The sequence below is a fragment of the Rhinolophus ferrumequinum genome, chromosome 17 (genome assembly GCF_004115265.2).
Source record: "Rhinolophus ferrumequinum isolate MPI-CBG mRhiFer1 chromosome 17, mRhiFer1_v1.p, whole genome shotgun sequence".
In the NCBI taxonomy this organism is placed as follows: Eukaryota; Metazoa; Chordata; class Mammalia; order Chiroptera; family Rhinolophidae; genus Rhinolophus; species Rhinolophus ferrumequinum.
In genome coordinates this window covers 48,443,821-48,460,706 of record NC_046300.1, presented here as the reverse complement: position 1 = coordinate 48,460,706, position 16,886 = coordinate 48,443,821, and the positions used below count along the sequence as shown (strand labels likewise).

Here is a 16,886-nt window from a genome sequence, read left to right as displayed (position 1 = left end):
ATCCCTAGTACAAAAAAAATTGCAAAAAGAAAATGTCTAGCGTTTTTATTAATCATTGTTGATGGTAGAGTTGATGTTATTTAGGAATAATTATGTGTATATTGTGAGACAAAGGAAATTAATAATTAAATGTGTAATTGAGAAATAGAATTTTCAGTATGAGAGAAAGGAAACAGCTTAGATGAATAAAGTTAAGTAAAAATGCTATCTTCATGAATTTGTATTGGAAGTGTCAATATGAACTCCTGATGTGATTTATCTTAAAATATAAAAAGAAGATATTTATTAGTTCTAGACACTGATAAGGCTGAGGAACACACACTCTGTAACAATGAGCACCCTCAGCACTCTAATTATGATCTCTAAATACCATTTACACCAAAACAAATTAGGGTTCCTTGGAGACATAGCCGATTCCTGGACCGGAGTAGGAAATGTACAAGATGAGCTTGATACATCCTTTTATACCATGTGAAAAAGATATCGGTGACTATTCACTACGGTCATGTCAAAAGGACTGAGGAGCCAACCTGAAGGGACTCCCTCTGGCTAAAGATGGGACAGTTCGAGCATCAATACGACAAGAACTGCAATGTTCTGAAACAGCATATGTGACTTAGTCTGTAATTCCATAATGAAACTTTTAAACAAAACTCTCATTGGTCACTTTTGGAGAACGCTAGGGAACCAGCTGATAATTTTGAAGGCTAGTAAATCGGGTGAAAGAATAAAGAGAATTAAGCATATATCCTGCCTCTCTTTGTGATCTATACCTTAGGGTAGTAATCAAATAGTTGAAGAAATTTTTCTTTAGAGAAGTATTTTGGTTAATAAATGAACAAGGGATGATAGAAAATTACCATTTTTATCCCTTAATGAATGACTGTATCTGTGTAGTGACCATTAAAAGCTAACATCACAAAAGGAGAGACAACCAGACTGAATGTGCCTCTTGATAGGATTGCAATTCCACTTATGAAGTAGTCTTGCTCCTCCTTTCCCCAAGAGTCAAACCTGAATTTGATCAACCCTCTAGCTCTAAATACTGATTTATAGAAAATATTGCGGTCAGTGAAACACTGGTTACCGAGAGGCAGCCAGTAAAACCAGACTGAGAAAAACTACATAGAGGACAAAAGGCTGAGTCTCTCAACAAATATGCTACAAGAAAAAGAGAATGTAGGCTGAGGGAAGGTAAGGAACATACAGATTAAAGGAGTTTTAGGCGATATGTCAACCATTTGTGATAAATGGGTCTCCTTTGCATCTTGATTTGATTGAGCAAATTGAAAAAAACCATTTATGACATATTTGGAGAAATTTTAACATGGACTAAATATTTAATGTTAAGGAATCATTGTTAATTTTTAAGGTGTGGTTATGTAAAAAATTATTTTGTTTTGGAAATATATACTGAGATTACATTGGATGACATCATACGATATCAGGAATTGGCTTCTAAACAATCCATGGTTGGGTGGGGTGTGGAGTGTGTGAGGGTATAGATGAGATGTTGGCAAAGTATCTGTAAAAGACCAGATATAGTAAATATTTTAGACTTTATAGGACATGTGGTCCCTGGAACAGCTGCCCAACTCTACCTTTGTAGTGTGAAAGTACCCACAAATAATATGTAAACAAACAGGCGTGGCTATGTTCCAATAAAACTTTATTTACAAAAACAGATAGCAGGCTGGATTTAGCCCACAGGTTATAGTTTGCTAACAGATCCTGGTCTACGTGGAAAAATTGACCATGAAGCGACAGTTGTTAAAGCGAGGGTACATGAGGATACATTATACTATTTTTCTCTACTCGTATATATATATTTGAAAATTCCCATAATAAAGAATAAAGTAGGTACCTCTTAGATAAATTATAGCAACAGGGAGTTGGACCTATTATTCTCTTTGTTTTGCATGCAACTCTTATTTAACTAAACAGGAAGTACTGTGTTTCCCCAAAAATAAGACCGGGTCTTATAAAGTTTTGCTGCAAAAGACACAGTAGGGCTTATGTTCAGGGGATGTCCTCCTGAAAAATCATGCTAGGGGTTATTTTCTGGTTTGGTCTTATTTTTGAGGAAACACGGTAGTTCTATCTAGAGGAGGATTTTTGTTTTAAGCTTTCAAGGAAGCAATATGTTGGACTGTTAGATATTAAAATCACAAGTGCACCTCTAAACCATTTTCACTGGTTTAATTTCTCTGTATTCTGTTGAGTTTAGTTGAGTTGAATTTGTCTGTGTTCCGTGGCTGACATGCGTAACCACTCCTTTCATCCCCTGACCTAGGCATCAGAGAAAAGGTCTCTGACTGGGAAGCGTTCCTGCGGCAGACCCTGACGGGAGCACGCAGTCCACCTGTCCCGCTGCTCGAGGGCGTGAGTCATACTACTTGCAGAATCAGTGTGGAAACCCTTCTAATCCTTAGTCATACTTATTTCCTGTCCAAGGAATCTTAAAATTGGTTACTCCTTTAGTACCCCAGGCAAATAAGCATTATTACTACAGACATAGGCAAGGGTTTTGGGAGGTTTAAACTTACCCTCTGAGGTTGCACACTGTGGCTTGCTGAAGTGTTCTGAATTAGTTGCTTATGCGTTTCGTGTCATATCTAAGAAGGCTTTGCTTAACTCAAGGCCATGAAGACATACTCCTGTATTTTCTTCTAAATGTTTTATAGTTTTAGCTTTTATATTTAATTCTCTGATCTGTTTATATTTGCCTGTAAAACTTGATTGGTGAACATTCTTATTTCAAGCTGATCTTTATGTTTTAGACTCATTGTATTACGTTTAGCCAGGGCTTGGCACATACTAAACACTCAGTGAAATTTGAATTAATGAATGAATCATGAACAAATGAATTAATGAATATCCTACTCCACATTGACCTTGATTCTGCCATCCTAATCTTTAGCTGTGAACGTGTTCCTCCATTTGTTCGTGTTCTTTTGCATATATATAAATATGTAAGTGTCACAGAGCAGTTCTTATTAGAAAAAAAATTAAGAAATGGTTAAGTGATGATGTTGGAATCAAGATCCCTTGTTATTCCTTATTATAGCTTTTAATATATATCTAGAGTGAAAATTAAACTTTTTTCCCCCATCAATGTAATCAAGATGCTTACTGTGTTCATAAGAACATTGTTGTGAAATAGGTGAAAAATCAGAAATTGAAATGCCATCAGTAGATAAGTGGATAAATTACTGCCCATTGTAATAATCAATAAATCAAGAATATCAATAAAACAGTTTAAAAGAATGAGGAAGATTTATATGTGCTACAATAGAAAGATAGCTCTGATGTATTAAGTGACAAATTGAAAAACAGTATACAGTGCTCCCATTTTTCAAAAAAATATGAGAGAGAGAGAGGTGTGGATGTTGACTTGTGTGTAAAAAATCCCAGTCTCAAAGAGTGTATGCTAAAGTGTTTATTGTATTTCTTTCTTGGGGGTGGGATTGTGGGGGATTTTTACTTTATAATCATGTTTGATTTGATTTTTTCTTTAATAATGATCGTATTTGCTTTTACAATGATATTTTAAAAATTCTTACTAGACGAAACTATATAACATAGTCCTAGAGATAGAGATCTGTTAGGATAGTTTTATTGCATTATAGGTCGATTTTCTTTAAGACAAACATTTTTATATCATCTGTAAATAATACTGTAGCATTTTGTGTGATAGTAGGCAATTCAGTGTCACTGACTGGGTAGAAATGTAAAAGGCTAGTTTGAGATCATTTAAAACTTGACTTTTTAAAATATCGTGTCAAGTCTTATATTTAATCATTTCACTTTTTTTTACCTATAGCTCCGTAATGGGAGGAATCCTTTAGATCTCATTGCTCCAGGTTCCAGGCTAGAATGTCAAGCTTTCCAGGACTCTTTAAGCACTTGGATTGTTACTGTAGTCGAAAACATTGGGGGAAGGCTGAAGCTGCGTTATGAAGGACTTGAAAGTTCTGACAATTTTGAACATTGGTTGTATTACTTGCATCCGTTTCTTCATCATGTTGGTTGGGCAGCTCAACAGGGATATGAACTTCAGCCCCCATTAGGTAAAGAATAATATAACATTTTTCTTTTAACTATTACATAATTGTTATTATTTTTATTAATATCTATGAGACTGAAAAATGCATTATTTTGCATATTACAAATCCCTTTGTTACTTTGCATAATAGAGATATTGCAAAAATGTATATGGAGTTAAATGCCTATTTTTCTTTTGGTTTTACTGCGTTTATAATTTGCTGCACATATTAATATATGTACCTGATAGACTTCTGCCCCAACTCATACTGACTTCTTACCGAAATTAAAGAAAAATTCCCTAGGTAACATTCATAAAGGTGTAGGAGTAGGACAAGTCTTGGGTTCAAAGTAAATTGTCGATTAAAAGAAATTCCAATAATACTAAAACTAGAGTTACTGGTTAAAGCAGTTTGCATTTATTATTCCGTGCCCCAGTTTGGATGTTGTATTATGTTAGTTTTTGATTACAGCAATCCTTCTGCTCTCAGTAGTTTTTTCCCCATACTTAACTACTCAGACTCTGAACGGAGGAGACACGTACTGAAGTTAAGGTGCAGGTTCTTTGAGTGAAGATAGTATAAGTGGGCTTGAACACTTTTCTTTTCCCAGTGAAAAGTGACTGTTTTGTTTATGTGAATGCTTTCAGAATAGTTATAAAGTGTGTAAGTTCTGCCATCATTTAAAGCATCCTGTCTTGTTTTATTAAAGCCATCAGACATCTGAAAAATGAGGCTGAGTGGCAAGAGATCTTGGCCAAAGTCAAAGAGGAGGAGGAAGAGCCATTACCATCTTACTTATTTAAGGTAAAAACAAAAACAAGTAAAGCTATTTGCAGGAGGTGCAAAGCATAAAATAACCCCTGGAGTCAGTGAGAGTGTTGTGGCCTCTGGAGGAGGGAAGCGGTTTGAAGGCTAGAGTGATGGTCATCCTTTTCTTCTAAAAGTAGTCCAGGTTTTCTCCCAAAATTCTCTTAAAGTGTTTTCAGTCTTTTCTTAACTGTCGTCTTTCCCCGAAAATAAGACTGGGTTTTATATAAATTTTCACTCCAAAAGACACATTAGGGCTTATGTTCAGGGGATGTCATCCTGAAAAATCATGCTAGGGCTTATTTTCCGGTTGGGTCCTATTTTTGGGGAAACACGATACATAGCCCTGACTTGTTATCACATAAATTTGATTTTCCTCCATTGGCCCTTGTATTCCAAATGTAGAAAGTAGGAGTGCTTCCTGAGGTTTTATTCCTCAATAATTTTTTTCCAAGGAAGAAAATTACAGGATTAGATTATTTACTAGAAGCATTATTTTAATTAAATAAGAGTATTATTCAGCTATATATAAGTATAAAATTAATGTGAAAATACTATATTTTTATTTCCTCTTGGTGTTTGCATTTCAGGACAAACAAGTGACTGGCACACATTCATTCTCTGTAAATATGAAATTAGAAGCTGTGGACCCCTGGTCTCCTTTTGGGATCTTTCCTGCTACAGTTGTTAAGGTAAAACAGGGGCAACTCTCTTGATAAGAATTCCTCTCAGGCTGACTGGATTAAGAAATCGATAGTATTTTGAACTTCAGGCTCTACTAATCCAACCCATTATTTTCTCCTAAGCTGTGAGGCTAGTATTACTTCTGTGCACATTTTGAATTTGTATGGTCCAGTTCTCCATTCATTCTTCTGATCTTGGTCTCCCCAGCCAATCAAAGCCTGAACACCATAGTAATGGGGGCATGTTTTGGGGGCAGACCTAGCTGTACATGAGTAGAGGACGTTTCACCAGCAGGTGGGCCATGGTATCTGAAAAGTGTGGAGGCAGGCAGTGTCATCAGTGTCTAGCCAGGTGCAAGGCTTGTTGAGGTGAGGAGGTGTGTGCCGAGCAGGTGATTAGGGTCACGAAATCTGACAGTAGAATTGCTCCAGCCATGGATTCAGGTTCATATTTTAATCTTTTGGAAGACTGACAATAGTACGGCTCTTGTTAGGAGTCACCACAAGAACTGGGCAGGTTGTCAAGGCTCAGTTACTTAGTTACTAGAACTGAAGCATAAGGTAAAGGATTTCAGTTAAAAGCCCATTGACTGAAAGTGGAGCCAAAAATCAAGTACGCCTAGAGGAATAGTTGCTTGGATGCTGAATTGTCTGACCTGTTAAGATATAAATTTTCCTTGTCTTGGAAGAAGATTATTCTTAGAATAAGGAGGAGTTCTGATCCTACAGCGGGGTAAGACGGCCCTATCTGGAGTATGAAGGGCGGTGGGGGTGGGGGGGTAAGGAGCCAGAGGAGGCACATAAAACCTTCTCTTTGACATTTAAAACTAGACTAGGATCTGAAAATCTTAATGCAGTGGTGTACTTGACTCTTCATTAAGCCTAAACTAAATTTTGTTTGGAGCCAAAATACTTGGATTTGAATCCAGATGCTGCTGCTTCCTGGCTGCATAACATTGGGCAAGTTATTGAACCTCTTTTTAAACTTAGTTTCTTTATCTATAAAATACGGTTGATAATGGTACCAACCTTAATAGATTGTTAGGAAGATTAAAATTGAATTAATACTTGAAAAGCCTTAAAAGACAGTGCCTGACACAGATAACATTTATTGAATGCATGGTATTATTATTAATACCCATTGTAGCTGGAAACTTTTGTAACATGTTTGGCTATGCCAAGGAAATGACATATATATGTGTGCACACACGTACATACACACACACACACCCATAAAACCATTCACCTATTTTATCTGTTAAATTGTATGTACACACACACACACACACACAAAACCATTTGTCTGTTTTATATGTTAAATGGTATGAATTGTATGTACACACACGCACATACACACACACACCTATAAAACCATTTGTCTGTTTTACCTGTTAAATTGTGCACAGGTTTTCGATGAGAGGTACTTTCTGGTAGAAATGGATGACTTGAGACCGGAGAGACGTGCGAGGCGATCTTTTGTGTGTCATGCTGACAGTCCTGGCATTTTCCCCGCGCAGTGGAGTCTGAAGAATGGTTTACACATCAGCCCCCCTCCTGGTATGCATTCGTATAGTGCATTGTTCACTGGGAACTTATCTTTGAAATGAGATTTATTAGATGGCATCACCTGGGTATTTTGTCCCTCTTTCTCCTCATGCCCCAGCCTGTCCTTAACATTTTGGGGACCTAAGACAAGTGTAAATGAAGGCCTAGGTTCCATATATTTACAAATTTGAAAGTTATAAATTAAGCTAAACTATTAAGTAAAGTATGTTTGGTCTGTCTACCTTGACAAATGTATCCTCATAACAGCCTGGTTCCATGCAGGTTCCTTAGTTCGTTCTCTCTGGTATCTGTTGGGAGGTCACAGAGGGGTGGGAGTAGGATGTTCAGTGAGTGTCGGGAGCTGGCTTATGAGAAGAGATCTTAGAGCCAGAAACAGGAGGTAGATTTTTGGTGATTTTTAGGTTTCTGGGCCTCATCTTGGAGGGATACTCTTTAGACTCCAGAGAGAGGTTTGTGGTCAAGAGTAGGATACAGAAAGGCTAAGGTAGGAAAGTAGCAGCTCTTTTTCTGATGTTTATAACTTTGCAAAATACAGCCTTTGACCCTTTAGTCTATGGCTCATAAATATGACTTAGTTGAGCTTGACTGAAATTTTTAATATTTTTTAAATTGGAGTATCTGGAATGTCAGTGTTAATCTGATTTTTATATCAGCAAACCAGATTATTTGATTGGTAGTCTATGTATCCTTTGTTAGTAGGCTTTTGGTAAAGCACAGTTTTACTTTCAAATGGTGACTGCTGGAATCGGGGCTGAAAGTGCTTTTTTGTGTTAGCAGGAGTCACAAACTCAGAACCTTTGCCTTCCATTCAGCCTTCATTCATCCAACAAACATTTATGAAATATTTGCTTATGAGCCAGGCATTGGGCTTGTCTCTGGGGAGACAAGTGAGTATGACCCAGTTTTTTCAAGGAGGAAATAAGGAAAAAGAGTAACAGAGTCTCACATGTTTTTCTCCATCAGTGAACAGAGAGTAGGAAGAGCCTGCCTGGTGGTGATGGTGGTGGGGGACACATCTACAGGAGGAAGTTCTTGTTTTGCAGGAAGACTCTGGATATCCAAGTTCTTTATCCTGCCTGCTGCCTTTATGTGAAAAGAAAAAACAATTATTAAAGATATTGGAGCTTTCAGCATTGTTATAGATGACCTAATTGTTTGTAAATAAAGGAAAGTAGCAGATTATGTAATTGAAAATGTCAGATAATTTACTGTGAGGAATTGAGGTAGAGGCAGAGGGGAGCATGATGCCAATCTCAGTTGGGCAGAAGAGGTGATTGCAGGGGCTGTTTGGCTGTAGGATGGCATAGTCTTGAGTAAGCCACTTGATGCCCGTGAGATACTGAGCTCTGCAGAGCAGAGAGCAGGTCAGACGTAACAGGCCCAGTCCAGCTCCTCGCACACAGATGTAGAGGCTTTTACCAAGATCCTTGGTAGATTTAAGAGGGGATTTAAGCTCAACTTTTTTCTGAAATGAATTTATGATTCAAGTTAAAAGAGTACTGAGATTCTGTAGAACATGAATCTGACAACAGTGCTGAGAGTGTTGTATCTGTAGGAACTAAGATATGTTTAAGGAAATAACTTTATGAAAGAAAGAAAAAAGTTTTCACTGGTTAAATAGTACTGAAGATTATTTGCTGTCTCTTTTCTTTTAGAGCTTAAGTCATAATAGTATTAATAATAAGATTGGATTTGTTGATACAAATTAAATCCAGTCATAACTGTCTTAAACTCTTTTGGTCAATTGCCAGCAAGTAATCATATAAAATATTGCTCAAAATAAATGCCTCGTTTGAAATGTGAAAGTTTTAAAATTTAGCCAGAGAATTTTATTGTCTTGTTATATAGTTTGACCACATTTGCTCTGTTTTATAAAATTAACAATGCTTTGGATTTATAAGGTGTTTTTCCCCTCTCTAAAATGATTGTAGTCCTCATATGAGCGAAATTAGAAGTGGTGGATACCTGGCGGTGCGGTAAAGCAAGGCAGGCATGTGTAGTATGAATCATGGTTCTTTTGTCCCTCCCTAGGCTACCCAGGCCAGGACTTTGATTGGGCTGACTACCTCAAACAGTGTGGTGCTGAAGCTGCTCCCCAGCGGTGCTTCCCACCGGTGAGAAGTCCCCCGCCCCCGCCATGGCCACTATTCTGGGCTGTCGCCTGTGCTTCGCATGAGTTTTACTCTGAAGTCAATCCTCACTCAACCCAAATAAGCTTCTTGTTGATTGTAATAAAAAGGTTCAAGGAAAAAATTCATTCACTGCAGAAGTTAATTTGTTAATTTGCTTAGTAAAGTGTGTCAATTTTATTTTTTATTAGCTGAAATCATATGAATTTAAAGTTTTAGTTCATAATTATTTTTAATGATTTAATAATATGAATAAAGGTTTAAATATTAAGTGGAGGAAAATTGTTAAACTTACTTAAAAATACTTCTATTAAAATAATGCATGCACATGGTTTACAAGTGAAACAGCAGTAAAAAGTTAGCACATAAAACAGCAGTTCCCTGTCCTACCCTTTTCCACAGTATCCTTTCCCACAAGTATTCACTTCCTATACTTCTGTTGTTCTGATAGTTATACTCCTTATTTTCAAAATAATGCGCTATCTTTTGAGTCATTAATTTTAAACATGTCTGTTGGTTCTACATTATGGTAAATGAGTATTTAGCTATTTTATATTACATTTCTTCTCTCTCTTACCCCTACCTCGTCTTTCTGTTAAAGTTATATTACAATTTTTGGTTAAATCTGAATTGGGTATTTACATTATCATTATGCATTTAGATATTATTCACAGCTGAGCACTGCAGTATTTTACAATTGTTTCCTTTTTTTATTTGTCCTCAAGTTAATCATTGCCTGTTTTTGATAGCTTAATTTTCTTTGTTTTATTGCTAGTTCTTCCCACATCTTCCAGTAGCCTTTCTTTTTTCTTTTTAAGGAGGGCACAGCTCAAAGTGGCTCATGCGGGGATCAAACCGGCAACCTTGGTGTTAGTAGCAACGTGCTCTAACCAACTGAGCCAACCAGCAGCCCAGTAGCCTTTCATGTCTATTTCCAAAAAGGCAGTCACATTAGGAAATCTGTCATCCCTCCCACACCTTTATGAAATTGAATTTATTTGAGAAGTGGGGGAGATGTGAATAATATATGCAGAAGTTCCCTTATCTGACTGTCAGACAGATAATTAGTGGGTTAATTGAAAGTCAGATAAATCAAGAAATCATCTTTTGATGAAACAATCTATTTTAATTTAAGATGTATAAATATGCATTCGTTTGGTAATCATTTTGTAAGGGTTTTCCGTTGAGTATAGATTGTCAACTACTGTTCCCTTGAGTCTTTTCTTACATAAATTACGTTTAATATATACCCTATGATTTTCAGTAGAATGACAACTTTGATGCTTTGAAACAATATGAATGCAGAATCCTTATGCAACTAATCACTTCTGCAGGTGTGTCAAGTTCTGCGGTTAGCACATGTTGCTTTGGCTCCATCTACCTGGGAAATGGGCCCTGAGTGAGATGATTGCTCAGAACACAAGCACCATTGCCCCTGTGCCTGGGTCATAGTCCCTTGTCTGGGGCCAAAGACTCATGTAGCCTCCCTGTAGCATTTCCCAGAAGTCTCTTTGGTCCAACTAGACCTGTGTATTTTTTTTCTAGTTAAAGTTATTTATTTATTTATTTATTTTGTATTTTAGGGTAGAAAGGTTAAACTGCAGTATGTTCTCTAGTCATGTTTTCTTTTCCTCACATCCATGGCCACTCAGATAACCCTGATGTAGGAAATCTGTCATTTCTAATATTTTCTTACAGACATCTTTCTTAATCTTTCTTAGCTACCGCCGTTCTCTCTCTCCCTCGGTGGGGCTGCTCTCTAGGCTTCATGTAGTTTTAATCCTGGAACCTGCTCTTCACTGCACTGAAGAAATTGATTCCCCCCTTTCTTAAGATCTGGGATTTTTTTATATGTTTTTTTTGTTTGTTTTTGTATACCTGTTTTGTGTATCTCATGGTCTCCTCTTTCTTGGTTTCCTCCCTTGTTTTGATGGAGCCTGTCTCAGTAGCTTTCTGAAATGGGATGCAAAGGAGGTAAATTTTTGTAGACTTTGCATATTTGAAAATGTCTTCATTCTACTAACTTGATTATTTGGCTCAATGTGGAATTTTTGGTCAGAAGTTATTTTACTTGAGAATTGAAAACACTACTCAATTGTTTTCTATCTTCCAGTATTGCTGTCCAGAAGTTGAAAGCCATTCTTATTCTTGACCTTGAGTAGACGATCTGCCTTTTACTCCCTTTCTGGAGGGTTATAGAATCTCTTTCTCACCAGGTTTCACAGTGAGGCGCCGTGGCTTGTCCACGTACTGTGTTCTCAGTGAGCACATTCTCTGGGTCACTCATGCCTATCTGTGCTAGGACGTTCTCTTGAATCTCTTCTTGGATTTCCTTCCTTCTATTTTCTCTCTTCTCTTTTTCTAGAATTTTATTTGTATGTATTTATTTGTGTGCATTTTATTTGGATCAGACCTCTACTTTTCTTATCTTTGTTGTCCTGTTTCCTGTTTCTTAGTCTTTTGGCTTTGCTTGTTGGAAGATTTCCTGAACTTTATCTTTCAATCTTTCTTTTGATTTTTAATATCACGTTTTTGATTTTCCAGAACTATTACTATACTCTGAATATTTGCTTTTAATAACATATTATTCTTGTTTTAAGGATGTAATAGTTTTTCTTATCACTTAGTGGAATGTTAATTACCCCTGCCTTTTGGATGTTTTCTTGCATAATCGGTTTTCTCCAAGTTGCTTTTTTTGTCTGTTTTTGTCTCTAAGTTTCATATCTTCAGATGTCTGGTAATTCTTGATTGTTTGCTTATATTTAAGAATGGGAGACTAAAAGAAGAAGCTAATTGGAAGTTCTGAGTATGTTGGGGGGCTTGTCAACCGTGAACTTCTCTATAGGGTAGAATCTGGGTGGTCATTTGTTGGGGACAACTAAATCCATATCTTTTTGTATTTCTTTATGGGCTTATGTTACTACAAGAAGTCTCTTCCAGTCGCTTGCTTGGAGGACAGAGACAAGGGCTGGACCTCTCACAGTCCACATGCAAACCCCTGTTTGGGGCACTGCAGGCATGCCCTGAACTGTTCCTGTGTCCTGCTGCCCAGGGATCTTGTGTGTTAACCTCTCTGGAAAATAAATCTCATCTTCTATAGGGGAGAGGAAGGGAAAGTTGCCCTGGATGTGAAGTGAAGGAACCAACAGCATGACCTAAGTGCTTCTTAAATGTTTTCAACAAATCTTTTTATTTTGACTATTTATTTTCTACTCTTTATTGTCTAGTACTCGGTGCCGCCAGTTCTTAGCTTTCTTCACTGCCATCCTGGATTCACATTTCTTTAATCAGCTAAGTTCTGAACGCTATTCTCACGTTTAGCTTATAAAATTTCTCCTCTCCCATTATATCCATCCTAGTAGGTTTATGTCTTTTAAAAAAAAAAAAACACTATATTTTTAGTGAGTTGTCAGAAGGAAGAGAGAACAATGAAATACAGAAATTCAGTTCTTTATTTTGACCCAGAAGGTGCAAATTTTTAAAATATATTTTAAATGACCCCTTTCTCTTGTTAATAAGCATTATTTATCCTGACTGCCTTTTATGACACACATAGAAGTAGAAACCAGGCAGTTTATGTATGATAGGACCCTTTATGGGTGGGGAAGCAAACCAGCAGTGGTTTGAAGAGCCATTTGGTTCAGAATACAGAGCCTTAGGTACTTAATTTTGTTGAAACCTCATAGTAACCCAGTGAGATAGGTGTTCTCAGTGTCATCTGATGGATGGTGAAACTGAGGCAAAAAGAAGTTACACAGCTTGAAAGTTACACAGAAGGTAGGTCACGCAGGTTGCTACCTGTGTGCAGGTATATCTGACTTCAGAGACTGCCTATAACATCAAGAGAGACAGACATTTTTCCTTTGGTTCATTAAGAAATAAAGCAAAATAAATGTATAGCCTTAAAGTGTTACTCTAGGATTAAATATTACTTGAAAAAGGTGTCTCAGATGAACACATGAGGTATACTTAGTATGTATTTGGATTTGATCCATTTATTTTCTAGACAATTTCTGAGCATGAATTTAAGGAGAACATGAAGCTAGAGGCAGTGAACCCTCTTCTCCCCGAAGAAGTATGCATTGCCACCATTACTGCAGTGAGGGGCTCTTACCTGTGGCTCCAGCTGGAGGGTAAGTGCCAGGGCCCCGGAGAAGCCTTCCTGAGGCCACTCTTTTTTGCCTTTCCTGCCCACCCCTGTAATGGGGCTTGCTAAACTTCATCGAGTAGCTGAATAGGCGTCTTGTTCAGAGACTTCTAATTTATAATGCAAGATTCTAAGCTAAAAATTTATTTTCCTGTCCTTGACTTCCAAATTTTAGGAAATGAATGTGAATAAAAAGCCTTCAGTACAGAGTCCCCTATTTTCTTGAAAGGGAAATAATTAAGTCAAATAGCATATATTTTGATGTGACCAAAATATAAGCATTAATAACTAGCTATTTCAGTGATAATATTTTGGTTGCCCCTAACCATTAGAACCAAAAAAATATGTAAAATAAAAAAGATACATTATACTGAAAGTGTAATATTCAAAAATTGGACAGCTTTGTGGACAGAAAGCACTGTGTGAGTACTCAGTGCTGCAGTTACTGTTGTATGGCCTGGGTTTCATTTTTATTCAGCTGCCAGATAGACTCAGTACCTACTGTTTCCAGTTTGTAGAATTGACATTTAATACAGATGTCAAAGACAGTATTGAATATAGATATTTGTGCAGCCCCTGCTGAACAACTTGCCTACTTTACTTCCTGATTTAAATTCACTAGTCTACCTTTTGGCTTGTCCCCAAGTATTACAACTGATGTTCTCATTGAGTAGAACTGTCACTTTGGCCTTTGTTTTCCAGTTATTTCATGGAGTTGACTATGATTTGTCAACCATCTGAATGATACTACTGGTACTTCCAGTTGCTTATTTGCTGTTCCCTAACTAAAGGGTCACACTGTATATTTACTACCCATTTTGGTCTTTATACAGTTATGCATGGGAGAAAGTTTACTTTTTTGCTTAATGTTTGTCACACCTGAAAAAGTATGGCTTCTGTGTAAAAGGAATTTGTTCAAGAGACTTTGTGTTACTGCAACAGTAGACATGATTATCTAGGAAGTAGTTTATGAAGAAGGCTATTTAATGGTCTAAAATGTTTTTTTTTTTAATTTGAACAGGTTCTAAGAAGCCCATACCTGAATGTATTGTGAGTGTGGAATCCATGGATATATTTCCTCTGGGCTGGTGTGAAACCAATGGCCATCCCCTCAGTGCTCCTCGCCGAGCACGAGGTACTTTTCATCTATTTCTGGGTCAGAGGGTTGATCGTTAAATAATCTGTTTTGTGGCTGCTGACAATTAGCATGAATCGGCATATTTCAGAAAAAAACAAAGTGATGTTCTAGTTATTCTGCATTGGAAATTATTTTTTGCAACAAACATTTATTATCTTACAGTTTCTGTGGGTTGAGATTCCAGGCACAACTTAGCCGGGTCCTCGGGCTCTGAGTCTCTCACAAGGCTGTGATCAAGCTGTCAGCCAGTGCCCTAGTCATTTCAAGGCCCAACTGGGGGAGGATCTGCTCCCAAGTTTACGCAGATGATTATTGGCAACAGTACATTTCCTCTTGGGCTGTTGGACTGAGGGCCTCCGTTCCTTGCTGGCTATTGTTTGGAGGCTTCCCTCGATTTCTTGCCACGTGGGCCTCTTCATAGGGTGAGCTCACAGCATGGCAGTTGGCTTCCATCAGCCAGCAAGTGAGAAAGTAAGAGAGGTTGAGCAAGATGCAAGCCAGAGTATTTCTGTAACCTAATGTTCAAAGTGACATCCAATCCCCTTTTAAAAAGTTTTATTTAGATACCATTTATATAACATAAAATTTGCTTTGTTCAAGTACAGCAGGTCCTCGAATAACTTCAGTTTTTCAATGCTGTTTCATTATAACATTGATGAGATATCATAGGAACTTAACTCTTGTTTATATCAATATGCCTGTGGTAAAATTGGTTTCATTATACGTTATTTCACTTAAAGTTGCAGAGCCTATCGACAGTGTTGAGGACTTACTGTATACATTTCAGTGGTTTTTAGTATATTCAGAGTTGTGTAACTAACATCAGAGTCAATATGAGAACATTTCATCATCTCAGAAGAAACCCGTATTCCTTAGCAATCAGTCACCTCTTTACCTCCTGACCTCCAGTCCTAGGCAACAATAATCTAATTTCCATCTCTATAGATTTGCCTGTTCTGGACAGTTCTTATAAATGGAATCATACAATATGTGGTCTTTTGTGACTGCTTTTACTTAGCATAATTTTTTCAGAGTTTATTCATTGTTGTAGTATTTATCAATACTTCATTCCTTTATATTTCTGAATAATATTCCATTGTATAGGTATAGTACATTTTGTTTATCCATGCATCAGTTGATAGACATTTGGATTGTTTCCATTTAGCTATTATGAATAATGCTGCTGTGAACATTTGTGTACAGGTTTTTTTATAACTATGTTGAACACTGCTAGGCTGTTTTCCAAAGCAGCTGCACCTTTTTTCCTCCCACCAGCAATGTATGAAGGTTCCACTTTCTTCACATTCTGCCCAACACTTATTATTTTCTGGGGTTTTCGTTTGTTTTTTATAATAACCGTCTGGGTGGGTGTGGGGTTGTATCTTACTGTGGTCTTGATTTGCATTTATTGGCCCTTAGTGTATCTTCTTGGAGAAATGTCTATTCAAGTCATTTGCCCATTTTTTAATTTTTTTTTTTTTGGCCTTGTTGAGTTGTAGGATTTTGTTACATATTCTAGGTATTAATTCCTTATCATATATATGATTTGCAGATATTTTTTTCCATTCTGTGGGTTGCCTTTACCTCTCTTGATAGTGTCCTTTGATGCACAAAAGTTTTTATTTTGATGTAGTGTAGTTTATTTTTTCTTTGGTTGCCTGTGCTTTTGGTATCATAACCAAGAAATCATTACCAAATCCAATTTCGTGAAGATTTTCCCCTATGTTTTCTTCTAAGAGTTTTATAGTTTTAGCTCTTAATTTTAGGTTTTTGATCCATTTTGAGTTACTTTTTGTATATGGTGTAAGGTAAAGATCCAGTTTCATTAATGGGGATATTCAGTTTCCTCAGCACCATTTGTTGAAAAGACGGTGCTTTCTTTATAGAATGTGTTGATACCCATGTCAAAACCACTTTTTCTTTTGAATATCTGTTTCTGCTTAGAAAATATTTATACGAGTTTATTGACCCAAGGGAGCCTTGAAAATACTATTTTTGGTCTTTGTTTAAAGACTCCTAGCCAGAAAATGTGTTTTAGTCTAGTTTTCAGACATATCAGCACTTATTTATAGTACTTGTTAGTTATGACCAGGGTTAAATATGCTATTATCTTAATATATGTATATATATAACTTTTTTCTATTAATATTTCTTGACATTTATATTTTTGTTTTCTTCTTATAGTACACAAACAAAGGAAGATTGCAGTGGTTCAGCCAGAAAAACAGTAAGTAATATAACAGTATGTTTGAATGGTTGACGTTTGAAAGTTAAAATATCTAGAAAAAGAAATAACTATTTAAGAGAATATATCTCCTCATATTTAATTTCTCACATGGAAGCATAATCGTTTAATTCTGCTTTTGATAG

The 16,886-nt window shown here is 36.7% G+C and overlaps 1 protein-coding gene across 10 annotated transcripts in view; it reads left to right on the top strand.

The window, feature by feature from the left end:
* The window catches only part of SFMBT1 (Scm like with four mbt domains 1), a 106,345-nt gene that overhangs the window by 74,389 nt on the left and 15,070 nt on the right, over positions 1 to 16,886 (top strand). For all 10 annotated transcript variants that reach the window (XM_033132605.1, XM_033132599.1, XM_033132601.1 and 7 more), the window contains 9 exons: positions 2,294 to 2,382; positions 3,824 to 4,070; positions 4,756 to 4,850; positions 5,444 to 5,545; positions 6,943 to 7,093; positions 9,134 to 9,216; positions 13,238 to 13,364; positions 14,400 to 14,513; positions 16,701 to 16,743. In XM_033132605.1, the coding sequence (XP_032988496.1) occupies positions 2,294 to 2,382; positions 3,824 to 4,070; positions 4,756 to 4,850; positions 5,444 to 5,545; positions 6,943 to 7,093; positions 9,134 to 9,216; positions 13,238 to 13,364; positions 14,400 to 14,513; positions 16,701 to 16,743 (1,051 nt within the window). The remainder of the gene's footprint in view (positions 1 to 2,293; positions 2,383 to 3,823; positions 4,071 to 4,755; positions 4,851 to 5,443; positions 5,546 to 6,942; positions 7,094 to 9,133; positions 9,217 to 13,237; positions 13,365 to 14,399; positions 14,514 to 16,700; positions 16,744 to 16,886) is intronic.